Here is a 22,730-nt window from a genome sequence, read left to right as displayed (position 1 = left end):
CATTGTATGGTGTAATTAAATTTGCATCAAAGGCCTGATTTCTTGTCAGCTAAGGTTTGTGCATCAAGCATGTTGTTAGAAGGACCATGATTGGTCACAATACCTAAAGCTTGAGTTTAACTGTTCAAGCTATTGTCAAACATTAGGTAAGTGTTGATGGTACCAATACCATGGACCTTGTTCACTGTAGCGCCATATTTGATTTTTGAAGGGGATGAAAACGAGTCAGTGAGGGAAATATTTACAGTCTCTTCAAGGGGTTGTACTGTTGTTTAAACTGTAGACAACTAGTTGACAACTTACTCCAGAAAGTACAAGTTGTGAAAAATATCATGTGATCTAGGAACTTCATGCAGCTTTATACAGTGCATGCCATTGAAGAGACTGCAAGTATGTCTCCCACAGCCTTATTTTCATTCATCAAATATGGTGCTACTGTGAATAGGGTCTATTATATGATGGTTTGGTATGCATGTCATCCATTTATCATTGATGGCCTTGCACGACTAATACTACAAATAGGAAATCACCACCACTGCATTGGGGTCCAACTATGAGGATTAGCTGTTCAGTGTACTTTGTGATTACTAGGTGTGCACACATATACAGTGCCATAAAAATTATTTGCCCATGGTTTCATATTATAAAATAAAATATACTATTAGACAAGGGAAACATGAGAAATCATGCATTATTTTGACATCATTATTACATTTACAAGAACCTCATCCGGGAAGTTTCAAAAGATCTCAGAAAAAGTTTAAAAAAAACGCAGGCCTTTACAGCATCAGCTAAGTTAAACAAAAATTGACTTAATGAAAGAGTTGCAAGGTAGGATTTTCGGGAACAACAGTAAAGCTCATCCCATGTTTGCTAAATGCACCTGAATGATCCCCAGGAAATTTGGGATAATATTCTATGGACTAATGAGTCAAAATGGTACTTTTTGGAATACAAAATTCCTCCTATATGAGGGAGCAAATTTAGCATTCCAATGTTTGAGCATCATATTGATAGTAATGTACAGTGATGACAGTGTGATTGTAAGGGTATGTTTTGCTACTTTGGGACCTGGGCGACTTGTTATCACTGTTATAATATCAATTCTTACGGAGAATGACAGACTATATGTTTGTTAGTTGAAGCTATAGTGAAGTTGGGTGATGCAGTAGGACATTGATCTAAAACATAGAAGCAAGTTCTCATCTGAATGAGTAAAAAGAAACAAAATTATAGTTTTGGAGTGGCCTTGTCAAAGTCCTGACTTGAATCATGACTTGAACGAATTTGGCAGGACCTTGAAATATATAGGCATTGAGTTCGGTGTTGTCCAACGAGATATTAGGTTTAAGGGGGCATTTACCTTTTCATAGAGTCAATTTTAATTATTTGCGCTCAAAGAACAGACATTAAAATGTGGCTTTGTTCCATTTGTCAGGTTCCCTTTGTGTAATATTAGATTTTGTTTGAAATTTTGCAACCATTTAGTTATTCGAGTATAGGCGGTGTGTAATAGAGAAAATCATTAAGGGGGCAAATACTTTTTAGGGCACTTTACACAAATAATTTTATGGCTTGTAAAAATACACCATGTACAGCTCTTCACAGAGTGGCATTAGAATCAGAATCAGCTTTTTTGCCAAATATGCTTACACATACAAAGAATTTGTCTTGGTGACAGGAGCTTCCAGTGTACAACAATACATAAACAATACAAAAACAGCAACAAGACATAGATAATAATAAAAAATAAAAAATAGTTATACAGGGGGCCTGGGTAGCTCAGTGGTAAAATACGCTGGCTACCCCCCACCCCCGGAGTTCGCTAGCTTGCTAGTTCAAATCCCACGGCGTGCTGAGTGACTCCAGATAGGTCTCCTAAGCAACCAAATTGGCCCGGTTGAGTTGAGCATGGTTGCCGCAGTGGATGGCATGAAGCCTCCACATGCGCTATGTCTCCGTGGCATGTGTGAGTTGGTGGTCTCAGACGTGGAGGCAACTGGGATTCATCCTCCACCACCTGGACTGAGGCGAACCACTACACGACCACGAGGACTTAAAAGCACATTGGGAATTGGGCATTCCAAACTGGGAGAAATTGGGAGAAAAAAAATAGTTATACACAGACACACACATACATACACACATATGTAGTGCAATCTAATACAAATCTGTTATGTACAGTGCAAATGTTTTTTGTTTTTTTTCTCAGAGGAATGAAATGGCAGAAGAGGTTGGATGTGTTGGATAAATATAAAAAAGACTAAACTGTGTATTGCACATAGTTATTGCTCAATGGGGCAATTTAACTGTTCATGAGATGGATAGCCTGGGGGAAAAAACTGTTCCTGTGCCTGACGGTTCTGGTGTTCAGAGCTCTGAAGCATGGGCCAGAAGGCAACAGTTCAAAAAGGTAATGGGCAGGGTGAGTTTTTCCAGCCTTTTTCCTCAATCTGGAAGTGTATAGTTCTTGAAGGGGGGCAAGAGGCAACCAATAATCCTCTCAGCAGTCCGAATTGTCCTTTGTAGTCTTCTGATGTCTGATTTCATAGCTGAACCAAACCAGACAGTTATTGAAGTGCAGAGGACAGACTCAATGACCGCTGAGTAGAACTGGATCAGCAGCGCCTGTGGCAGGTTGAACTTCCTCAGCTGGCAAAGGAAGTACAACCTCTGCTGGGCCTTTTTTACAATGGAGTCAATGTGTGTCTCCCACTTCAGGTCCTGTGAGATGGTAGTGCCCAGGAACCTGAATGACTCTGCTGCTGCCACAGTGCTGTTTGGAATGATGAGGGGGGTCAGTGTTGGGGTGTTCCTCCTAAAGTCCACATTCATCTCCACCATTTTGAGCGTGTTCAGCTCAAGGTTGTTTTGACTGCACCAGACAGCCAGCTGTTCAACCTCCCTTCTGTATGCAGACTCATTGTCATCTCGGATGAGGCCGATGACAGTGGTGTCATCTGCAAACTTCAGGAGCTTGACAGAGGGGTCCTTGGCGATGCAGTCATTGGTGTAGAGGGAGAAGAGTAGTGGGGAGAGCACACATCCCTGGGGGGCACCAGTGATGATTGTACAGGTGCTGGAAGTGAGTTTACCCTGTCTCACAAGCTGCTGCCTGTCTGTCAGAAAGCTGATAATCCACTGACTGATAGACATGGGAACAGAGAGTTGGTGTAATTTATTCTGGAGTATAGCTGGGATGATGGTGTTGAAAGCCGAACTGAAGTCCACAAAAAGGATCCTTGCATATGTCTCTGGTCTGTCCAGATGTTGCAGGATATGATGCAATCCCATGTTGACTGCATCAACCACAGACCTGTTTGCTCGATAAGCAAATTGAAAGGGATCTAGAAAGGGTCCAGTGATGTTCTTCAGGTGGACCAACACCAGTCTCTCAAATGATTTCATGATCACAGACGTCAGGGCGACAGGTCTGTAGTCATTAAGTCCTGTGATTTTTGGTTTCTTTGGGACAGGAATAATGATTGAGCGTTTGAAGCAGCATGGGACTTCACACTGCTCCAGTGATCTATTGAAGATCTGTGTGAAGATGGGGTCCAGCCGGTTAGCTCAGGATCGAAGACACGCTGGTGAGACGCCATCTGGGCCTGAAGCTTTCCTCGTCTTTTGTTTCCGAAAGACGCAGCTCACATCATCTTCACAGATCTTAAGTGCAGGTTGAGTAGCTGGAGGGGGGAGGAGGGAGGTTGCAGGAGGTGTTGGTGTTTGTGTGAAGTGAAGGTCAGAGTGGGTGTGGGGTGTGAGATTGGGCCTTTCAAATCTGCAGTAGAACACATTCAGGTCATCAGCCAGTTGTTGGTCCACTGCAGAGTTGGGGGTAGGAGTCCTGTAATTTGTGAGTTGTTTCATGCCACTCCACACTGATGTAGGGTCGTTAGCTGAAAACATGTTTTTCAGCTTCTCAGAATATCTTCCTTTAGCCACTCTGATTTCCCTGTTCAGTGTGTTCCTGGCCTGATTGTACAAGAATCAGGGTTAATGTTTCGTACAAAAGCAGTTGTTGCTTTTTGATTAATTTAATTTTGTATTAAAAGCAATTCAAAGTCCTTGTCTCTCATTCAGCATTACTGATTTATGCTGATTTTTTTGAGTCACTACAAAATCACATCATATTTGTATAACATGAATAAATAGCCTAGAAAATCTTATTTATTTTGTGTGATTGGGACTCTTACAGTGGCTCACTGAGGCAAAACTAAAATTAATTTTACATGTTGTTGGCAGTTAACATAATAACCAAGTATGCTTTGTACTCACAGTGGGTTAAAGCACTCTGCTCTTGTTCAAAGCGTTCAGGAGGTCACATGACATTCTGTATATTGTTCATTAGCTCTTTACCGTATATGTGGGAAAGGCATGGAATATGGTAGGTTCTCTGAGAGGATATTCCATCACCCACATTTTAAAAGAGACTGACAATTGCATTAATTCTATACACTTTTCGAACACTTTGAAAAGTGTAGAAAGCACAAACTCCATTTTAAAAAGCTCATTATGGCCATATATAAGAGACTCCTATCAGAATCATTCATTCATTCATTCATTCATTCATTCATGATTGATAGGTAGGTAGGTAGGTATCATGCACTACACAACTATTTTGGCCTGGGTGCTGCATTGGCATGTCACATAGACCTTGGTAGGTACATTTCTCGTTTGGCTGACTTGAAGCTGTCATCTCGTCTACTTTAGCAATACAAGAGAACATGAAACTCCAAGGCATTGTCAACACATTCCTTTGTTGGCACAGTTAAGCGTAAAGATTTGCTCTTGTTATATACTGTACAAGTGTTGGTGAATGCCCCCTCACCCTCTGAGCTGATATAGACAGCTGTGAAGGGTCGACTTCAAGCCATTGTACAATATACTTTTGCCTGTTTCTGAGTGTTACAGCTGTTGATGAGGGATCAGCATACCATAACCCCAGCAGCGTCATATCATGCCGCTCTCCAAATGCTTGTGTCATTTTTTCCACACAAGGACTTTATTCTCTCTCCAAGTTTTCCATTTTATGTACCAAAAAAAAAAAAACTTGACTTTAGCTTTGGCCTGATTCATCACATTACAGGTTCTGGAAAACCTCTTTAGGAATTTGCATGTTGTGGCAATAAAATTGATTGAATAGCAAATCCTATGCCTGATAAAAGTGATTGTCTGATTTCAATTGCTTGGGATTCACTGTAAAATAACTACTTTATACTTAATATTCTGGATCATTGGAACATGAATGATTTCAAATCACTTCAAAACACACAAAAACGTATCTGATTAAAAAAAAATTCCCCCGGATTGTGACCCAGCAAGCATGTGAAGGAAGGTGTGCAAGGCCGTGAACAAATATACAGGGATTCCCATTCCTTGCGGCTTCTGTTCATCTGTTGCTGTCTTAGAAAACATGTTTAAAACTATATTGTGCTTTTCAGTGGGTTTTCTTGGTGTTTTGTTAATGTTAACATACTGAAAGATTAATTTTCATTGTTTATGCAGTGGCAAGACATGAAAACAGCAAGACATTTCTATCACAGAAACCTATACACACTGTTCTTCCTCTACCTAATGATATTAGACCTTAAAGTTATGCTGGCAAGTTTTATCCAAATATTAGCAATTTTACTAAAGGTACTGAGCTGTCACAACCGTGCATCCAGTATTTGTTTAGATATAGTGAGTGATCAGAGTTGGGGTCCATGCAAACCATTGTGTTTTTGGATTCAAATTGATTTGTTGTATTGGCTTGTGTGCTATTCTGCAATCACTTTAGCTATCTGTCACTGTCAGCTTAGCTTCACACCCATTCTGTTTAACAAGCTGAATATAGCTACATAGCTAATATTATAGGTTAAGTTTGTGACTGTTTTTCTTGAAAGCTTTTATTTCAGCCATTGAAAGTATGAAATGCAGTTTAATATACATCCTCAAAACTGGTCACAAACCTTCAGGTTGTATGAAGGCTTTATCTAGTTAACATAAAATTTGTTTTCCATATTTCCTTTAGGTTCTAGTCCAGTTTTTTCACCATTTGTCAGTATGCGAGTATTAAGAGTTAAATGAATAATTAACCAATTGGGCATTTATAATGGACAGTAACACTTAGTAACGCTTTCTTAATAAGTAATTATCAAACATTATATAATGCTTAACCCTAAAAAGGTTTTATATTCTGGCGGATACAAACATTTGAGAGGCTGAGGAAAGGACCACTGAGAAAGTCCCTGCAAATACTTAGGTCATGTGACTTTGTATAAAAACTCTGGCATCAATTCATAATTTATATCTAATCTTGTGAGAAAACTGCTGAGCTTAAGGTAAAATTAGTTATTTATTTAAGGGACATTATCTGCTTAAAATATTGTTGCTAGGAATTTAACATTATGTTCACACTGAAACTGTCTTAAATATTTATATTTTTCATAATTTGACACTGAATGTTTGGATCTCAGTGGATACGTTGCCCTTTTAGGGGTATAAAAAGAGTTTAGTATATGAATGGAGAGTGCACGCAGAATGGTTGACTTTGTTTTAAAGAAAATCAGTACAATTCCTGGTTACATGTCTTTGGGGGCTCCCCCGCCCCTCCCACCTATAGTGGAAAACCTCTTATACTGTGTTAAGTGACAATGGCTGGTTTCAAGAATTATTACAAATTAGGAAAGTTGTGTTTTGTTTGGCTAACATTAGATGGTTGTAATACAGTATGTAGCCTTGGATGTGAGAGTCCTCCTCTTGCTACATATTGACCTTTACTGACCAAGCTATTCTAAATGCACCAAAGGGGCCCAGATGATTCCTTAATGGTGTTTCATCACAGGACACTTGCAATCAGCTCATTCTGTTTTTTACAAAAGGCCTGGGGACTCTATTGGTCAGCTTGTGCTGTATTTGCCAAAGGTCCTGGGGTCACTAGTGATGAGCTCACACTGTACTTGCCAAGGGTCTGGGGCCCTAGTGGCCAACTTACACTGTTTTATCCACGGACCTTGGTGTTCACCTTCCTTTGGCTGTCCTGAGGCTTTGGATGCCCCTGGTAGTTCGAGGCCTTGGGACACTGGCCCCACTCTTGATCTTGATCAGTGCCATGGCATAGTGATGGTATCAGATATTAATACTATAGCACTTTGAAAAATACTGTGGTACTCAATAACCATCATCATCACATACCATAGTATTTACAAAGTACTTCAAGTTACTACAGAAGATATTATGTATTACCAACATACAGTACATGTCCTAAAAACATGGTATTACCATGGTACATGTCCAAAAAACATGCTATTACAATGGTACATGTCCAAAAACATGGAATTACCTTGGTACCATGTCCAAAAGTCATGGAATTACCATGGTACCATTTACAAGAAACAAGGTACTTTTTGTAAGCATTATAAAAGGCTCTGACACCAAACTAATGTTTTAGTTAATGTTAATGAAATGGATTTGAATGGGTTTAAATTTGGTAAGAAGCCAAACATGAACTCTTTTTTTTATACCGCAAAGAGCAGCATAGCCTGGGGGATACAAACAGTAAAATTTAAAAATAAAAGCAATATTTTTAGGAAAAACATGAAATTGTGTTTTTGGGCCCTAATGTGTCAGAAAATAGCAATAAATAAACTTTTATAGGTTTCTTTATTGTCTTGCCCTTTTTAGGGTTAACGGAATATTCCAGGTTTAATAAAAGTTAAGCTCAATCAGCAGCATTTGTGGTATAATTAATTTCAACATGTCCTAAGCAAAAATTGAGGTTACAGCAAGGCACTTACAATGGAAGTGAATGGAGCCAACATTTGGAGGGTTTTAAGGGAGAAATGTTAAGCTCATAATTTCATAACAGTGCTTGTGTTAAAACTTGTGCATTATTTCAACTGTAAAGTTGTTTAAATCATCATTTTTACGGTCAGGGTTTGAGTTTATGGCGTAACGTTGTAATGGTAACGAAGTAAAATTGGATATAACTTTACACATAAAAGGTTAGTAAGTGATTTTATCAAACTAAAATCATGTTAATATGCATATTGTTTACATCTTGTGGCTATACTTTTAAAACAGTATGTATTTACTGTTTACAGATTGGCTTACTTCCATTGTAATTGCCTCACTGTAAGCCCTATTTTTGCTTCTTCTTCTTTTTTTCTTTTTTTTTTCTTTTTTTTTAAAGAAATCTAAGAGTCAAATCTAATTTTTATGGCAATCGACATTATCCCAGAAATGCTGTCGATTGAGCTTAACTTGTTTTGAACCCAGAATATTCCTTTAACAGCTCAACAGATACAAAGCAGTGTACTGTATATACCTTTGAAATATGTATATACAGTGGATTGCAGAAAGTCCATTAGTGAAATTGCTTCTGTTTTGCACTCTTGTATGAATTAATACAAAGAAATTCAGTTACAAGTGATATTATCAGCATAACAATCTGCATGAAAGGTTGAAAAAATTACATGAATTTTAGAATTCATTAGTATTTGGTATTTGGTCTGCTTTAGCAACATATTCTCATGAGAATTCATCACAGTACTATGAGGTGGCCTTCCACTTTGTACAACTTAATTTGTACAAAAACGTATGACTTATACATCAGCCAATCACATACGCTTCACGAACACACATTCCGAAACCAGAACTGTTGCTTTCATCCATCTTACACATCACAGCTTTTAAAATGAATATCATGGTCATGTTTACACCTCATATGCATCTCGTGCTATTGTGACAAATTCTTGTGAGATCAGGTTTTGCTTTATTGATAGCATACCCTCAGACTTCATTTTTTGTCTTAACATTTATTTGTTTAATTTGACAGGTTAATTCGTTTGTACAAAAGGTCAGATTTCTTTGCTTCCATTGAAGCATGCTAGATGCTTTTCGAAACAGTCAAACCATGCTGGAATAACATGGATCATCAAGTTCTGAACAACTTTAGATTGCTTGTGGAGTCCATGCCAGCTCGAGTGCTGTCATTAAAGCAAAAGAAGGACATGATAGAAATTCTGAAATTCATCAACCTTTTCCTTAAATTGTTATGATGACATTATTTGCAAGGAAAATATTTGTATTAAATTATAAAAGACTGCAAAATAGAAAATAGACATTTTGACTTTTTAGTAGACTTCTGCACCCTACTGTGTGTGAGAATACCATGACATTTCAAACTATCTGAATGTACATTAGCTAATGATCTGTTATGCATTATATAATGACATGATGTGTGAATGCTATTATTGGTGTTATTAATAATGTCTTACCTAACAGAATATATTTTCAGTATTGTAGCAGAGCCAGTGAAAGAAGGAAAAGACAAGCCTCTCGTTGAAAAATGAATTAGAGAAATCATAGAAGTCCTGCCATTCATTTAAAAATCACCTTTTTGATAGCGACGTCACCAGTTAATTTTAACTCTAGAACACATGGGGGTGCCTCTTTAGCTCTTTATTTGAGCTAAAGAGACAAAATGTATTATATCATTGTTATAAGATTGTATTTCTAGTTTTGATGTAGGTTTTTGACACATAATCTTTACAAATAATTTTGGAGATTTCAGTCTTGCCCCATTCAAGGAAATAGGAGCTGTACTTTTATGCCTATTATGGTACCTTCATTGAAAAATAGTTGCCCAAGGTCGCAATCAAGATGGCTGCCGAGCAGACTGACTTGCCTTAAAAGGATGTACAGACTAAGTCTGCCTTTAGTAAGAATAAACTATATTTTGCTATTTGTTGGATATGGAATTCATTTGACTAGATTAAGCTGTTGCTCTCAGTTGAAGTTTAATTGAATTAGTTTTTTTCTAGGATGCCTTCATATGAGCTTATTATCCCATCAGCCCAGTGCAAGTTAAAATTGAAACCTTTTATGGAGTGGATATTTCTTGTTTTTCAATAAAATGGGCTAAGGTGGCATGCTGTACAAGCTCTGTGAATTTACCAGTTCAAGCTAAGATACCCCGGGACTATTACTTATCACAGGAGAGCTTCCAACTGGCTTTGTATTTTCGCAGATAGTGCTAGTCTTCAGAGTACCTAGTGGGGCATATTGTTACGTTAACATGCTTGGAGCTTATTCTATGTTGCCATTTACAATTCTGGTCCATTTGTATAGTGTGATGCTTCATTTTCTCAAGCTTATTACTTTGCCAGTAGCTGGATATCAGTCAGCATTTGGTGAACAAACAAAGTTTGCTTTACATAACATAAGGAAAACTAAAAAGAGAGCCCATAACAAAAAAATGATATATCTAATACATTGTTTTTGTTCTGCTGACCCTAAAGTCTTATTAGGACTTTCTAAAATAAGCATTGATAATGTTTTGTTGTTACCATTTTTATTATTGTTGTTCAACGACAAAGTACTTTCCCAACCACTGAAACTGAGCCTTTGTGGTGGTTTGACTGAAATGGCAAGAGATTTTTCCACTTTAATCTTGGCCGGTCCCACCACTGATTCAGGCTTAGCATTACCCAGGATGCACCTCTGTAAACATTGGCCCATTTTCTCATGTGAGAAAATCCCGACACCACCACATCTCTTCTTATTTTAGACTTCACTGGCCCAGAGAGGAAGCCTTGCCAATGCTGTTGCTCTGTGCTCTGCAAAATATGTAAACAGTTCCCTGATTATAGTGGAGGGAGACTGAGAGAGAGAGGCATACTGATAAATGTGTAAGATCTGGCAGACCACCAAGCAAAGCTTACAGGCAGAGATAAAACTTGACCCAGCAGCCACACCTCAAATTATCAGGCTGATGGGGGAAAAAATCACCACCGGAGGGTTTTTAAAATATTTACCAAAGTTATTTGGCCTCAGGGCAAGGGTAGAAGTTGTTTGTCTTGTTTGGAGATATGTTGGTATGTAAAATCTCTGTCTCACCTCTCTAAAATGAATTAAATAAAAGTAGGTCAGATAACTGGAATGAAAGAGTGAGAAGCCCTGTATATGTTGGCACCAGGAAATTAAGAAACCCCCAAACCAGGGCTTAAACAAGAAATGGCTGAACATTGGAAATCAAACATGACGACTTGAAATGGACACTGGGATTGAGGGATAGATGCCAGCCAATAGATGGCCAAAATCAGACTCATTTTTACTAAAAAGCACATGAGACATCTGTCTTTATATTCATGTCTATCCATCCATTTCTCTCCCACCCTTGATACAACAGTAAATCTAAGATTAGCATTTGGAAAGCATCTTTATTTTCTCAATGTCCAGTTAGTCAGAATTTTTTTTTTCTTATTGCAGAATATCTGGGCTGATGAATTTCTGTGAGGTGTGCATTGACTGAGTGTTTTGCTCTTGTTCACATAGATAAAGTTAAACTTGCAGCTGCCATAGTAGCATTGCACTTAAGCTGCAGGAGTGAGTGACCAGATCCACCTTGTCAGTAATATGAGCAGAGGACCTCTTTCTTTCTCTCTCTCTCTCTCTCTCTCTCTCTCTCTCACACACACACACACACACACACACATTAAAGGGATGCATTACCACTTTCGTAAACCAAAAAAAAAGATCAAATCATACATATATAAAATCAATAGATATGTTGTTTTACTTACATATTACTCATGCTAAGGATCTGGTCCTGCAGACATAATATACAATCTAAATATAATGTCTGCAAAGAGAATAATAGAATATAGTCTTACTTTTAAAATATGAATGTGTTAAGATGTTAACAAAAACCGATGAGATTTTAGCCGTTTATAGCCATAATATTTCAAGTCACAATTTCTGCTTTATGGGTTTAACAAACCAAAATCTAAATCTTGGTACCACTGGTAGGTGTACTATCAGATAATAATATCGAATAAGAGCCTCTTTGTGCAGTATACAATGACTTAAGGCCTTGACTTAAAAATCTTACTGATGTTATTATTATTATTATTATTATTATTATTATTATTATTATTATTATTATTATTATTATTATATTTGTGTTCATTTTGCTATAGTTAAACGATAACAGTCTAACCATTACGTTAATGCAATTGTTAAGATAGTCTTCTCCTGCTTAAGTGTTTGGGACAGATCCAGCTGTTACATAAGGTGTCCAATATTTTATGTCATATATTCCTATGGTTAAATATACTGATGTACATGAACAAATTGAACAATGCGCCAGCTCGGATCACCCCGCACTCAGCTGGAGCTCGAACTATCCATAATGGCTGCCGCTTTATTGTTCATATCCTTCATTGTGTTTCCAGCGCCATTTTGCATCAGTGCAACCGCTTGACCCTCCTGCAGCTCATCTCGGCCCTATTTCAACGGTCCCTGCCCGTTTAAACATCCAAGTTGTCTTTAGACAGTAAAAATAAATAATATTCGCAATACAGGTTTTTACGTCTCATGTCACCAAGGGGGTTGCTTTGTCTATGCCAAAGCCCATTTCATTTTACATTTTTCGTTCTTGTTGCATGTCGTTTAAACAGGCTGGTCGATACCCAGTGTTTTAAATATAGATTTAGCATATTCTACTGTAAGTTTGTGATGTATCATTTTTTTTTTCTTGAGACTATGAGATTTTCCAGTTTTTTCCCCTCAAATAATACTAATTACATCAATGTTTAATTTTACATCATATGTCAAAAGAAACTTGTCACACTCTCCGTCAAAAAAAGTAATAAATAAAATAAATAAAAAGAAAAAAAAACACGTAACGCTGCGAATAATAATAATAATAATAATAATAATAATAATAATAATAATAATAATAATAAAATCTTTGCACACTTCTCTTAATATATAGCCTAAAGTTCTTCTGAAATGCATTCAAACTGTGGATTACATAGTTTCATCGCTGTGTTACATCAATAGAGAAAGACATTTTTTTTCTAAAAGTAAGGTGTCTATATTAAAATATCAAAATATCATTATTAATGAAAGGGTGCATTGAAGCTTATTAAATCAATCACTCTCGCTCCACCATAATATGTTTTGGGTTTTTTGTTTTTATTATTTCAACTATGAAAATAACGTACAATAAATAAATTTAAAATTTACTATAAAGAATCTCAATAAATAAACTAGTTCTAAAATTATTCATCGGGGGCAACGCCCGTCTTGGGCGAATTTCTAAAAGCAAACTATACCTTATGTCTGACACAATTCCTGAGATTCAAATGATTGAGTTTCACTGTAAAAGTCCGCAACCATTCAGACTAAAATCCAAGAATCAAAAGGCAATAAAATACCTGAAACTTCGACAGGGGCCATCCCGATGTGTATTCAAAAGATTACATCATTGTGTTTTCAAAATAATGGACAATTTGTCTCCGTTTGGGCTTTGTGTCACACCTATTTGTTTGAAAGCAGAAAACCTTTAGGTAGATGTTTCTTCTCTTTTTCTCTCTTATTTTAGGAATGTTGCGGTACATGATATTGTGATAAATTTGACTTCGATTGTTCTTTTATGCTTTTTGATATCATTATTACTGTCGTTCAGAACTGTAAATGTTGCAAATCTATGGTACAAAGGGTGCTCGTAAACAAGTCAAAATCTTCCTCGGAGAAGTCAACGGGACTGTCCAGTGAGCTCTGCAAACTCGGCGATAAAGCGTCCGAAATTTGTAGGCAGGAGTCCGTCGAAAAGAAATTCAAATCGGGTAGAGAGGTGGCATCCTGCGGCTCTGTGAACGAATGCTCCGGCCCAGCTGCGCGGCCCTCACCCATTGTGGTGGGGTTATCTGTAGTAGGCGTTGGATACGGGGGGGAGTGAACCGCTGTGTCAGGAACAGATGTAGGCTCCGGCTGGTTCGCCTGGCCCTCCTCAGGCGTGGGCTGGCTTTTGTCCGCAGTGTTCGTGTAGGAGGCAGTTGTTGGGCACGTATCACTCTCGGAAGCTGCCGTCGAACCAGAGCCAGAACCAGATACATCCAAAGACTGGCTCGAGTAAGGTGAAGCAGCCTCGGTTCCTTCAACGGGCTCAAAACCGCTGGGCTCGCCTTCTTGCCCATCACGGTGGTGCGTAGTTTGCCGTTTGTGCTTCATGCGTCGGTTTTGAAACCAGACTTTGACTTGGCGCTCGGTTAGATCCAAAAGTGCTGCTATTTCAACGCGTCGTGGCCGACAAAGGTATTTGTTAAAGTGAAACTCCTTCTCCAGTTCAAGTAGCTGCGTGTTGGTGTATGCGGTCCTCAGCCTTCGTGAACCGCTACCATTATCCAGTCCACCTTGAGCTTCTGCAAGAATCAAAACACACATAAGTCCCATATAAAAGGCGAAGTAATCAAACTTCATGTGAGAACTTGTCCAGACGACAATAAAATACCAGTGTACAGCAGCCCTGTTGTTTAGCTATATCATAGTCGCATTGACTGCAGTGGTTAGGCATGTCTTGCTGTATATGCATTATTTCAGCAAGCTCCTGTTTTTCTTTTGTTCCACAGCTTTCACAATATATAGGCTACTGGTATCCAAAATGGCTACCTCAAGCCATGAGGCATGGTTATGAATAAATATTGAGTCTCAGCTGACATCAATTGCAGTTAAATCGTTATACCAGATCAAGATCTACTATCTGAAGGTCAGCAACTTAATCTCTCAGAGTGTGCACAGTTTTGTATACATGCCAAGAAATGAGGTGCCTCTCATGTTCTAAAGACATTAAAGACATTTTTTTAATAGTACGGATTATACACAACATTCATGCACGCTTAATGGTGCTTGAAATGTAGACATGAGATGAAATTACACAATTATTCCTAAATAGACAAAGCTGATGAGAAGTGAAATACTATAGCCAATGCAAATCAGGCTATGCTCGTTGTATATCACTCACAAACAGGGCGAAGAACATAATTGCGGCAGGACGATTTTAATTGCGTAAAAAAATATCGAAGCTTGTGAAATAACCTCATAATAATTATGTTCCCAACAGCAGTCAATAAGTACAACTAAACTAATTTCAGTTCTAGCTAAATAGACTGACATCTATCCGTGTCATCAGCCATTCAACAGAAAATGTCAAAAATGAAGAAATGTAGAACAAACATGTTCTCGGCTGTGATAAACGTACCGGTTGGGGAGTCCAGTCTCGCGGTTGTGTAACCGGAGGATGCCTGAGAGGGAGAGGCTGCTGCTGCTGCTGCAGGGGCTGCGGGCTTTGGGCACTTCTTCGAGGACTTTTTCTCTTTCATCCATGGAAACTCGTGGGCCAGGGGCGCGCTGCCCGACAGCGGGGCCAGGCCTTGCTGGTGCAGCGTCGTCGGTGCTGTTTGTGTCCGGAGCTGGAGGCCATTGGAGGCTGTTCGCTTTTGGCTCCTTGGTCGCGCCTGGTTGCCTGTGCAGGGACTCAGACTAGGGATGGTGTGCTCGAAAGGAGGTGGAATTGCTGTCGAGTCCTTGATTGATGAAGTTTGAAATGACTCCAGGACAGCGGGGAAAGACGTCAGGCACTCTGCAAGGGAAGGCTGGCTGTTGATGAACCCAATCTCCCTCTCAAATTCAAAATTCATCGCTTCGCCTGGGCAAGAAGGGCGTCCAGCGACACCAACATTCGCAAAAAATAACATCCAAAACGCTAGATTTTATTTTGCGTACCTGCTAAGACTGCATTTGCGGGCTTTAATAATTGTGTATATTGGTGATATTACTAGCGTATGGGGACCAGGGTCTACTAAACTGAAGACTATGGGCGAAATTGCAGCCAATTCCTGGTCACATGACTCATCTCATCCAATCGAAATTCGTGGCCTGGTGGCAAAAGAAAGCAATATTTGTCTGAATTCATAAAAAATAAAAAAAATACAGCAGGTTATTATAATTCAGGTCTTATAGCAGCATGTATGAAATAATAATTTAAAAAAAGCCCCCGGTTGCCATGTGCTCGGACAGTCCTGTTTGTCGTGAGAGATAAAGTGACAATAGACAATAACCATCCAAATGCAGTGATGTAATCCACAGGCCTTGACTGATAAGCACATCCACAATATGGCTTCTTGCATATTTACAATCAAGGGTCATTAATCTTAGCATTTTTGACAAGAGTAACAGACAAGAGATGTATCTGTAGAAATATTTATTTTTATAAAGCACATAAATAAGGTTGTACAAGAGTGATGGTGAGATTATCTGCCATATTTGTGCGGTAATGGATGGGAATCTCCTATTCGGCAAATTATTATTTTTTGTAGAAGTGTTTACCTTGAATTAGAATTTTACGCAGCCTCTGAAGGATTGCTGAAACCACAGGACATTAACGCGCGAATATTTGCAGTAAAATCCAGGTTTGACAATTATTCAATTTTGCTTATTTACAGGCTTTAAAAGGCTTAAGATGGAAGAGAAATATTCAGTACAGTAAGAATATAAGTGTGTGTGTGTGTGTGGGGGGGGGGGTTGATGAGGACATTCTTTAGGTTACAAACTGGTAATTACTAGGGTATTATGCTATAATGTGGTTTATGAGGACATGTCTAGTGTCCCCATAATTCAAATAGCTTAAAAAACATACTAAAGGTTTTTTTTTTTTCTTTTTTTTTTCGTTTTTTTTTTTTTAATTTAAAAATGCAGAAAGTTTTTTGTGAGGATTAGGTTTAGGTGTAGGGTTAGGGGATAGAATCTATAGTTCATACAGAATAAAAATCATTATGTCTATGGAGAGTCCTCGTAAGGATAGCCGCACCAACGTGTGTGTGTGTGGTGGTGTGTGTGTGTGTGTGTGTGTGTGTGTGTGTGTGTGTGTGTGTGTGTGTGTGTAACGCTAAGTTTGTTGAAAGTGTGTAAATAGCCAATAGTTCATCGTGAGGTCGCGTTTACGAATAGAAATTCTCACCGATTGCTTTTGTGTTTTTCACTTAGGCTATAAATGCATTTCTATTGAGGATTCGACAAAGCTAGCAACGCTGTAATTTTAGTTGATGCAATTCTGAACTAAATTTGTTGCGCCAAAGTTGAAAACGAATGGGAAAAGGGGGTAGATATTTTTAGAGCAGGAGTGGAGAGGCAGCAATGGTGATCAATCTTTTCGCCGGCAAAGCGCCTTGACAGCAGCCATCCTCAAGAATTCGCCTTTTCCTTCAAGATCACAACAAAGAAACCCCCATTATTCTCCAGATTTGTGGATTTCTATTTATTTTATTTTATTTATTTATTTATTTTTTCAGAATTATTTTTCCCCCAGATATGGACACATTCTGTTGGCGCGTCGTGTTGAGGATTATGTACGATAGTGGTTAAAACTACACTGTGCTGCAGCTAGCACGCTGTAATAAACGTCACAACATTAGTTCGGATTTGTAACACAAGAGCTTCGTTTGCTTTTTTTTTTTTTTTTTTTTTTGGCCTAAAAGAACAGTGGGCACAACTATAGCCATGTGTGGGTGTCTGGGTATTATTAGGGAAATACAAAGCACGCTGTAGGCCGTGGGCACTCCGGGAAAAGGTCAGTCTGTAAGGCTCTCCTCCACTACAGAGTTGACTGCGAGAGACTCGGACGCAATTATATTTTCTCTTTTTATTTCTTGTTTGTGTGTTTTATCTTTATATTTCGGACGGTGGGCTACTAACATGAACAATTGTCAAGTAATTTTATTTTTATTTTTGCAAATAGATATTTTTCACTTGAAAAATAATGATGTTCTGGGACTTAACAAAGGGATTTGTATTATCCGAGGACAGCGGTTTAAAATATTTTTCTATCTATCTATCTATCTATCTATCTATCTATCTATCTATCTATCTATCTATCTATCTATCTGTCTGTCTGTCTATCTATCTATCTATCTATCTATCTATCTATCTGTCTGTCTATCTATCTATCTATCTATCTATCTATCTATCTATCTATCTATCATCAGGAATGCATGACAGATTGTTACAACATTAGACTACTTGATACCTCATGTTTGTACACTGCATTAGGATGTGATGAGATAATTCAGTGTATTTTGTTAGTAGGCTACTGCCCGTGATAACAACTCTGGTATTTTTCATGGGCTATTTAGAAACATCAAGGCAGTATATATGATAACGGTATGTTTAATTCAATACTGCTTTGAATAATATGACGTAGGCCTATTAGTGGTTAAATCGCATCGTTTATTTTTTTATTTTTTATTATTGTTTAAATGTTTTATATATATATTATTATTACTATTATGAATGAACACAAGTCCACATTTCCCTTCTTTGTTGTTCATAGCTGAAACATTCGTTTAGAGTCTCAAATCTGATGTTGAATGAGTAATAAGTAGGCCTACAGGAAGCAAAGCAACAAAATCGATCAAGATTTAAACAAAATATGTATACGTTATATGTAAATTTGGAATTATTTGTAATCATCTCTTTCAATCTCATAACCAGTAGCCTAATGGTGCTCAGCAATTCTATTGGACTCGCTCCACGTGACCATGGCAGGCTCAGCCATGCCCCACCCCCACCACCTCGGTAAACTCATGAATTTCTAGAGTGGAAATGAATAACATAACATTTTATTAAAGAATTGTTCAACAACCAACTCTTAACAAGGAAATAAAAGTAGTTACAAAGGACAAATGAATTTCTCAAAATGTTTCGCTATATTTCGTCTAATCCTCGACTATGCATGAACGGGTTGATTCCGTTCTTGCGCCCCCTGTACAAGTCAAGACATTATTTATACAAGGGTAACATAAACCTACAGATCTCTAAAATACAAGAACTAAAATTAATTTGTTACAATGACATGAACACAACGTCTTTTTTATAACAGGAAGATACTAAAAAAGTACATTTTATCGATATAAATACATGGGGATAAATAATACAAAAAAGAAAGTATTTAAACTGGCTATAACAAATAAATATATATTTATGAATGTTCACTTGAACACACTTAGCGAAAGACGCTGATTGAAGGCCTTCCGATTTAAAATAAGATTTACTTTTCTTCCTCATCCATTAAATGTAAACTCTAAGTGCAACAATGATGCCCAGACGAGAGCGTATTAGCTCGGTTTCCCGGACATGCATTTTTGTTCAAATATACCCTGTTTCCACGTTAAGTCAAGACATGAGAAAATGTGGGCCTTTCGTATTAGTTTAGACTAATGTAGGCAAACCCAACGATTGGGAAAGATAGAGAACTGGGGAAAGAGTTTGAGGAGAGGGAAGGGGAGGGGCAGTGAGTTGAGAATGAGGGGATTAGCTTGAATTTACTAGAATTCTCAACGATTCATTTCTTTGTACCCTGTGTCAAAAGCCATAACAAATTTATATTTACTTAAATAGCAGGGGTCGGTAGCATAGTTTAAACAGACTTCAACCCTTTAAAGCAGATAAAGAGATGAACGTCTTGATCAATGTATCCTGCTAAAGTATCCAGTTTGCTGTTGTTTTGGGAACAAATTAATTGGAAATTGACTGTTTAAAAAGAAGAGGTATGTGAAATAAGGGTAGTGGACGAAAACAATCCAGTGGTTTTCTTGCACCTGCAGTAACTTTAAATGTAGCCTATACCTTACCAGCCTCCATAGAACCTAAGTGTGAGGAATGCTGCAACAATGCTGAAGAAATACACAAACGTTTACAATGATGTAATGAGGTCATATAGCTAGACAATCTATTCCTTGGCATAAACTAGCAATTTTTATGCACCTTTCATGAAGTTCATCACTTTAAAGGGGTATTTAGACCTATGGATACAAAATTCATGTAAAATTGGTATGCTCACATATGAATGTAAGGACAACGTTGACACAAATTGGTGCTCTAGTCATGGCAAGAAACCACTGGATCATCTTTTTCAACCCCATTGCATCGCCCCATGGGTTAGTCTGTTTCGTTTGTCATCCTTTAATTTTTTTCTTTCTTTTTTCAGTTTTTTTTTTTTTTTTTAATGTCCAAACCTGCTACAGATGAGTCAACTTGGGTGCTTCTTGGATTCTACCCTGAGAAGGATGGTGCGCGGACAGATCCGTGTATGTCGGATGTGGGTCACACGGTCCATGGTGCTGGTTCGCAGACATCTGTGTGGCTCCATTGTAGTCCATGCTAGCCGACTGGTGGTGTGGTAGGTGATTGAGGCCATACATAGAAGGCCCAGTGGCAGGCATGGCATCAACATAGCTGCCTCCTACATACACGGGGCTACCCTGCATGTTTGGTGTCCCATAGGTGCCACTGTTACTCTGTAGCACATGTGGGTCATAATCCGGAGCAGTGTTTCCATACTTTTGTTGTGGTGGGCAACCCTTCATTGGGTTCTGATAGGCTGTTGACATGGCATATGCATTTTGATGGGGCTTGTTGAAAGATGGCGGGGATGGAGCATCATAACTGCCCATCGAGTGCATTGAGTTTATGAAACCAGCTGAAGACTGCATCGGGAGGGGGGGACTTCCTGTAGGGGATGGCCCCCCTGAGGACGAGCCAATGCCTTTTGACTTTTGATCTTTCTTGTACTTCATTCGCCTGTTCTGGAACCAAATCTTGATCTGCCGCTCACTAAGATTGAGCAGATTGGCCATTTCCACACGCCGTGGCCGGCACAGGTATCGGTTGAAGTGAAATTCCTTCTCGAGTTCCACCAGCTGTGCGCTGGTGTAAGCCGTGCGTGCTCTCTTAGAAGCTGCAGAACCCGGAGGGCTTTTCTCACCACCGCTGCTCTCCGCTGGGGTGAGAATAAAATAAAACATAATTACTCCACACGGAAATTGAAAGTATCGTTGCCACTAATAAAGCCGGCCATGAAAAACTTATCCCCCTGATATTGGTTGTCAACACTTCATAACTTTGGCATTTATTAAGAGACGCATGCCCTAACATTGACCTTGTGTATGTAAATCACATTACAACTAAAGCCCAGGGCCAGAATCACACTGTGCACTAGGCAACGGTGTGTTCTCAACATGGTTTGTCTTTTACAGAGTGAATAAAGAAGATAGAAGACTCTATGTGCAAATTCATAAGCATGTAGGATAAATATTTTATTATCTGGACACAATAAGCATATATGACAGGTGATGTGGCATTGCTCTTATCTAAAATCTACACAATAATCTGTGTGTACTCCATGTCTTATCTTCTGCCTCTTTGATGGTTATAAACATTCAGGATGTATAATCATGAAATAATAACTTTTTTTTAACTGTACAATCCATTGTAATGGATCCCATTTAAAGTTAATAAGTGTTGGCCAACATTTGTCTCAGTAGGGCAGCAAGAGAAGAGAAGAGAAGAGAAGAGAAGAGAAGAGAAGAGAAGAGAAGAGAAGAGAAGAGAAGAGAAGAGGGTTTGGCAAACACACCGTTAACAGAGCTTGCACTGGGGGAGCTGTTTTTTTGCTTGGTGTTCTGACGTGATTCCTTCATCCAAGGAAAGATTTGCTTGGTGAGGGCTGGGTTTGAGGCTAGAGAGGATGACTTGGATGATGATTTGGCCGTGCCCCCATTGCCACCACCACCACCACCACCGCTGCTACCGCCTGGCTGCTGGGTGGCATTTGAGGCAGCAATGTTTACAGGGTTCTGAGGCGGGGAAACCTGGGGGGGAGGGTGGTGTTCAGGTGGCAGGCTGGGCCGCATGCAGCTGCCGTTAAGCTCTTTCGTCTTGGCATGCTGAGGCTGTGGGGGTGCGCTGGTGCCGAGTGACTGCAGGGAGCATGCAGACCTTTGGTAGTCACCCTCGAGATGCGCTGAGCTCTGGAAGGCTGGTGCCGGAGCATCATAGCCAAAACCGTTTGCCCCCTGGTACGAATAACCTCCAAAAAGTGTTGAGTTGTCGTAGTAGGTCGTTTTCTGCATTTCCAAAAGTCGAGATACCGGCTACCAGGGTCCTGACGACCTTCTGGAAGAACATTGGCACTAGATGTCACGTGACGGTCTCTTTCCAGTGGCCTCTTGGAAGCTGACCTGAAAGGTTATAAGAGGCACATAATAATAGGGGTGCGAGGTAAATCCATCTTGCTGCACTGAAAGACACCATGACATGAATAGCATGTTCCCACAACACAGCCTGCAGATGCTTTCTCTACCCCCCCTGTTTTTCTCATTTACACATAATAACAAACAACACATACTGACCAGCGCTATATTTGATCAAATAATTGTTTTGTTTTTTCTTTTGCCTGTCATTATAGTGTTATTAAATGTATATTCAATTTTCCATTTATTTATTTTTCTCCAAATCATTGTTCTCTTCATTGGTCATTGTTCATACACAGTATGTATGTAAGTAAATGAAATAAATAAATTTTCAAAGTTATCTTTACTCCTTAAAATAAAGATGTTTCTAATCATTGGCCTAGATGTGTTTTAGGTTTTAATTTTGTGACAACAGAGCCCCATGCTAAGCTTCTGACATTGTATAGAATCAGTTCACTTTTATTTATTTTTTAACACTGATAATAATCTATTAAAAAATAACTTAACAAATTATCTGATGAAATAGCCTAACAAATAGTTACTAAAATGGAAAAAGAAACATGAACAATACAGAATGTGAAGTTCTGCGGACATATACATGTTTTTGCCTCCTACACAGAGGCCATCCAGGGGGCTTTCTCCAGTTACAAACATACGTATTTAGGCAACATTAAAAACCTGAAAAACCGGCACTGTGCTTTGAACTTTATGCTGTCCTCTATGAACGCGGAGAGTATAGTGGTCCCCGGAAGCTTCGGTTGGTATTATTTATAATGGTCGCTAGACCGAAATGGACAAAATTAGCCCTGGAAAAACCTCAAGACACGAGGCTGGGTTTGTTGAGAGCACCGGGCAAAAACGATCACTCAAACA

The 22,730-nt window shown here is 38.8% G+C and overlaps 2 protein-coding genes across 22 annotated transcripts in view; both read right to left on the bottom strand.

The window, feature by feature from the left end:
- Positions 1-10,103: 10,103 nt before the first annotated feature.
- Positions 10,104-17,121, bottom strand: hoxb2a (homeobox B2a). Of its 5 annotated transcripts, XR_007898918.1 has the most exons (5): positions 15,032-17,121; positions 13,209-14,195; positions 11,571-11,629; positions 10,803-10,888; positions 10,104-10,604 (listed from the first exon to the last, which is right to left on the bottom strand). XR_007898918.1 is itself a non-coding variant. In XM_051713982.1 (2 exons), exons 1-2 carry the CDS (start codon positions 15,525-15,527, stop codon positions 13,456-13,458), a joined length of 1,236 nt encoding a protein of 411 aa, XP_051569942.1. In that variant the 5' UTR covers positions 15,528-17,121; the 3' UTR covers positions 12,819-13,455. The 5 variants fall into 5 exon arrangements, 1 of the variants encoding a protein (XP_051569942.1); XR_007898920.1 differs by lacking the exon at positions 10,803-10,888 and having other exon boundaries at positions 10,105-10,604; XR_007898917.1 differs by lacking the exon at positions 11,571-11,629 and having other exon boundaries at positions 10,106-10,604.
- A 148-nt stretch (positions 17,122-17,269) lies between these two features.
- Positions 17,270-22,730, bottom strand: part of hoxb3a (homeobox B3a) — a 54,141-nt gene continuing 48,680 nt past the window's right edge. For all 17 annotated transcript variants that reach the window (XM_051713967.1, XM_051713968.1, XM_051713966.1 and 14 more), the window contains 2 exons: positions 21,242-21,845; positions 17,270-20,605 (listed from right to left, as the gene is read on the bottom strand). In XM_051713967.1, coding sequence (XP_051569927.1) covers positions 19,845-20,605; positions 21,242-21,737 — 1,257 coding nt within the window. In that variant the 5' untranslated portion in view covers positions 21,738-21,845 and the 3' untranslated portion in view covers positions 17,270-19,844. The remainder of the gene's footprint in view (positions 20,606-21,241; positions 21,846-22,730) is intronic.

The sequence above is a fragment of the Myxocyprinus asiaticus genome, chromosome 13 (genome assembly GCF_019703515.2).
Source record: "Myxocyprinus asiaticus isolate MX2 ecotype Aquarium Trade chromosome 13, UBuf_Myxa_2, whole genome shotgun sequence".
Classification (NCBI taxonomy): domain Eukaryota; kingdom Metazoa; phylum Chordata; class Actinopteri; order Cypriniformes; family Catostomidae; genus Myxocyprinus; species Myxocyprinus asiaticus.
This window is presented reverse-complemented; position numbering and strand designations above follow the sequence as displayed.

Excerpts from the sequence above, each read along its gene's own strand:
- hoxb2a (XM_051713982.1), bottom strand. The coding sequence starts at position 15,527 with ATGTTATTTTTTGCGAATGTTGGTGTCGCTGGACGCCCTTCTTGCCCA. Across the intron at positions 14,196-15,031 it reads GAGACTGGACTCCCCAACCG|AAGCTCAAGGTGGACTGGAT; the intron begins GTACGTTTATCA and ends TGATTCTTGCAG.